At 38.6% G+C, this 5,000-nt stretch overlaps 1 protein-coding gene across 1 annotated transcript in view; it reads right to left on the bottom strand.

Annotated features, from left to right (window-relative positions):
• Nucleotides 1–5,000, bottom strand: part of Wdr33 (WD repeat domain 33) — a 37,846-nt gene that overhangs the window by 6,829 nt on the left and 26,017 nt on the right. Inside the window, exons 6-7 of the mRNA XM_086539794.1 lie at nt 974–1,100; nt 373–496 (exon numbers count right to left, since the gene is read on the bottom strand). Of these exons, the coding sequence (XP_086395920.1) occupies nt 373–496; nt 974–1,100 (251 nt within the window). The remainder of the gene's footprint in view (nt 1–372; nt 497–973; nt 1,101–5,000) is intronic.

The raw sequence follows: 5,000 nt of genomic DNA, 5'->3' as shown, positions 1-5,000 counted from the left end.
AGAAAAAAGTGTCTATACAAATGGAACTGCTACGAGTTTATGCATATGTAATGATGTAAAACGTGTGTTTTGAGGGAGAGATCATGACATGACAGCACGATCAAATATTCACATGACATGATATCACGTCATCTGGCATAAATGGGTTAAAGCAGGGGGGACTATGAGTGGGACATGACATTAAGACGGTTTAATACAGGACTCTCCAATTTTAGCAAATTGGCACATCCCACATACGATTTAAAACTTACTTTATAAAACATGAACTATCTCTACAACATGCACTCTAGCATACTATACATCTCTATCTTCAACCACTTAATCTGACCCTTATATTCAGCACACCTATTATGTGAAAAGACATCCACTCACCTGGAATTCGGTGGAAAGATTACGAATATCGAAAAGCTTGAGCAGATGATCTCTGGATGCTGAGCAGAGCCAGTTGCCATTGGCATTCCATTTCAGGTCCATGACTGTGCTTTTGTGAGCATGTCTGACAAGATGGGAAGCAAAATTATTTAAAAATCAATTTGTAAGTATCATCTGCATCAAAGTAAAGAGTAAAAATTGTCTAAAAATTTTATTGTACCATTTCAGTTTAAATTGTACATCTGAAGTCCACACTGAGAAAGGACCTTTAACTTAAATAGCAAGAAAATTCTTAGGACACAACGGACTTCAGCAACAAAACGCTCATCAACCCACTCACGACGGGGGCATTCTAGCCTTGAATGTCACAATGCTGGGGCTTTCGAACGCTTAGGCGTAAATCAATTAAATGGCTGGCACAATACTGTGCCGCCCGGCCACTGGGCTTTTGAATGAGCGGCACAGTACTGTACCACCCGTCCAGAGAGGGTTAAATTACATGACTGATCATTTCCGTCTAAACAAACACAGTGACCAAGTGGGCTGATGCGCAAGTGCAAGTTCCTTTACACGAACTTGCATGCGTGTCTGTCGGACTTACAGTTTAGCGAGGGGTTGCCCAGAGCGAGGATCCCAGAGTTTGATTGGCTGCTGATTATCTTTGCTCCCAGACGCCAGCAGACTTTTGGATGGGTGCCAGTCCACGCACTTGACATCGGCTCCGTGACCTGTATGGGAGTGCACGTACTTAAGACACAGAAACAGAAATGAAAAAATTGGCAGATATTGTAGGCTTTTTTGATTCTGTTTCAACATAATGATATGGGAAGATACAGGGATCATCTAGAAATTCTTTATTCTAAAAGTATGATGTAATGTATGTGAAAGATGTAAGTGCTTATCATAAATGCGTAAACGTATGTATGTATGTATGTATGTATGTATGTATGTATGTATGTATGTATATATATATATATGTATGTATGTATGTATGCATGTATGTATGATTGCATGTATAGGTGTATGTATGTGTGTATGTATGTGTGTATGTATGTGTGCATATGTGTATGCATGCATGTATGTGTGTATGTATAGTATTTATATATAATATATAATATATAATATATAATATATAATATATAATATATATAATATATATAATATATAATATATATAATATATATTATATATATACATATATATATATATATATATATATATATATATATATATATATATATATATATATATATAATATATATATATATATATATATATATATATATATATATATATATTATATATATATATATATATTATTTCATTTTCTTTATTACCTTTTTTAATTCACACAGACACAGACACACACCTTATTTACTCTCTATGCCCAGCAAATCCGCTCCATAGAAACCAATGATATATTTTCATGTACTTTCCTTTAGACCCACCTCTCATGTGAGAGCTTGAGAAGTTTCCCATAACTCTATTTCATTTGAAGTAAGAACTGACACATGAACATGGTGAGATCTTGGGGCTTTTCCTTTTATCAGTGAACTGGCTCATGCAATTTTGGCGCACTCTCTGCTCATAACAATGCCAATTTTTCATAAAATTTCAGTTTCTGTTAGTGAGTGAGTGGTAGTCTGTCCGTGTCTATCTATCTATCTATCTATCTATCTATCTATCTATCTATCAATCAATCTATCTATCAATCAATCAGTCAGTCAATCCCCGCCCACCCATCCATCTCTCTCTCTCTCACTCTTTTCATTACTGTAATGCTCATTCTCTCTCACTAACATGCTCACTTTTATTTTCCTGATAACTCTTACTCCCATTCTCTCTTTCTCTTTCTCACTCCCTAACCCCCCCTTCCCTTTAGACTGCCTCTCTCTCTCTTCCTCTCCCCCTCCCTCCCTCACTCTCACTCTTTATCCTGTCTTCATCTTTGCTCTCCTTAACCCACTGACGACGGGGGCATTCCAGCCTTGCATGTTACAATGCCGGGGCTCTCAAACACATAGGCCTAAATCAGTTAAATAAACAACGTCATATGACGTCACCCTGCAAACGGGCCTTGAATGCGCGGTACCCGTGGTGTACCACCCGTCCAGAGAGGGTTAACCCATTCAAGACGGGGGCATTCCAGCCTTGCATGTCACAATGCCGGGGCTCTTGAACGCATAGGCCTAAATCAGTTAAATAAACAACGCCGTATTGCGTCCCCAGCGAACGGGCCTAGAATGCGCGGTATAGTAGTGTACCACCCGTCACGAGAGGGTTAAGCAGGCTACTTCCTCTATAACACCATCTGTCCAGAAGCTACATCAATGCCCATCTGAGGCTCATCCACACTAAGACGAGCCACTCTCCCTTCTCCTTTATGCCCTCTTGGCATTTACTCCCCAACAGTAACCAAGTCACGTCCTTACATGTCCTGATCTGATACACTTAATTCCTTATGAACTGTGGAATAACCTGCTCTACTTATAACAGCTACATTCTACTCAAAGATCCCTAAATCAGGGAAAACAGCATGGGTTTACATTTCCTGGTAATAAACAAGCACATTCAATTTCATGAAGGTATCACAAAAAAAAAAAAAAAAAAAAAAGTCACAGACTGTTGCAATTTAGTAGGCAAGTCACGTCTAGTGTCATTGCTGGACTGCATTTACTTGTGATGTGCACTATAGGTGGGCCTCATTTTGCCCTTCCTAAATAAAGGACAATTGTATAATACTCATTACGGCATAAATATCTTACTGTTCTTCAACTCCTAATTCTTGCTAGTAGATCACACTAACAATATGTTTTATACTCATTTCTGCTTAATTTGCAAGAAAAGCCATTACAGGAATATCTATATATGTCTATCTGGCTTCCTGAAAAACAGGTTTGTTACTTCTCTCTAATGGTCCCCTGCTGCACATCCAATGTTTAGTTCACCATCTGTTTATCTCATTTTGTCTCTTTGTCTACCTTACATGCAACACATCTTCGAAAACACACATGAATTTTGACTGGCACCACCTTCCAAACTTCCTATCTTGTATTAATTATGCTCCAATTTAAGCATATCCTTTGTCTTCTCACCTCATCTACAGTGTATTTAACTTTATCACTCTGTTACACTTTGTACACCTGAAAACATCACCCAATGCATCTATTTCTTGACTCACCCAGTGTTCATTTCCCATCATATTAGCAATACTTAAAAAAAAAAACATCCCTTCACAAGTTCTTCACAGAATATGCAACACTTCTCCTCAATGCACGAGCAATGTCTTTGTATGCCTCATCAAGCCTTAGTGTTTATAGCTGGAGCTGCATTACATCCCAAGGAAGACGTAAGAGGTCCTCATCCTTTGTGATAGTGCAATCTGACTCTAGCTGCCTAAGTCAAGCCTGAACCCTTCCAGCAGTAGGATCATAACACTCACTTCCTGACTAGAGCCATGTCATACCCACGTTCCTCCACTTTCATTTAACCCTCTCTGGACGGGTGGTATACTACGGTACCGCTCATTCAAGGGCCCGGTGGCACCATATGGTGCCAGTCATTTAATTGATTTAGGCATAAGCGTTCGAAAGCCCCGGCATTGTGACACGCAAAGCTGGAATGCCCCCGTCGTGAGTGGTTTAATATACTTGGTCAGTCCAAATGAAACCAATCCTATCAATTTCTAGAGTTATGTTATGATATATGAGTTTATATATGGTATAATAGCACTGTGATACTAATTATAAAGCTCATAATTAAAAAAAAAAAAAAAAAAAAAAAAACATGCCTATCTCATAGGGATTAAATAAAACTTTAAAATGACTAGACTGCTTCATGAGGTTTGTGCAACTACGAGAAAGCTCGCTTGTAAACCTAATGACTATATTCTATAAAGGACTTCTTCAAAACAAGAAAAACACAGATAGTGGTGTATTAACAGTGAAATGGGTAATTTTAAAGGGGGCAATCCTAATCAAGTTGTAAATAAAACTAAGTATATATCTTTTTGCAAGAAGTTCACTTTCACTTTGGACTAACCTTGTGGCCTTCCTTAATCAGTATCTTACTCTCCATTTATTTTTATATTTATCTCCCTCTCTCATTCTCTCTTCCTTCTACTTCTCTCCTCTGCTTCCTGTACTCTCCTCTACAACAATTCCTTGTAGAGGAATAGAAGCAGTTCGCGGTTTTCTTATGAATTATTGTTAGGTACTTTAGTCTGAACCTGGTGTACTGGAATTAACCCATTGCGTATGGGTGTCATGACATACTGTCGGCACTGATTAGGCCTAACAGACAGGAGTCAATGCGTACATGACGCAATATTGGGATCTGCTCACAGTTGAAGCACGTGCATTCATGAAGTATTATGGCTGTAATGGCTCTAGCTCTAGAGCTACAGGGTTCCAAAGTCAGCCTAAACCCGCATTTTATATGGATTTATGGAAAAATATTGTTTGGGATAGTCTGCGCTACCCGGAGGGCGGAGAAAACCCTTTACCTGTCCCTCTAATTTTTTGCTGGTGCCTTGACGACCAGTTAGGTCGTTAGGCACCCAGTCGGTAATGGGTTAAGTATATGTACTAAATCTTGACCAACCACATAAGGAATCATTCTGACAAAGT

Source organism: Penaeus japonicus, unplaced genomic scaffold (genome assembly GCF_977035675.1).
Source record: "Penaeus japonicus unplaced genomic scaffold, GWHDUDI00000001_assembly GWHDUDI00000009, whole genome shotgun sequence".
In the NCBI taxonomy this organism is placed as follows: Eukaryota; Metazoa; Arthropoda; class Malacostraca; order Decapoda; family Penaeidae; genus Penaeus; species Penaeus japonicus.
This window is presented reverse-complemented; position numbering and strand designations above follow the sequence as displayed.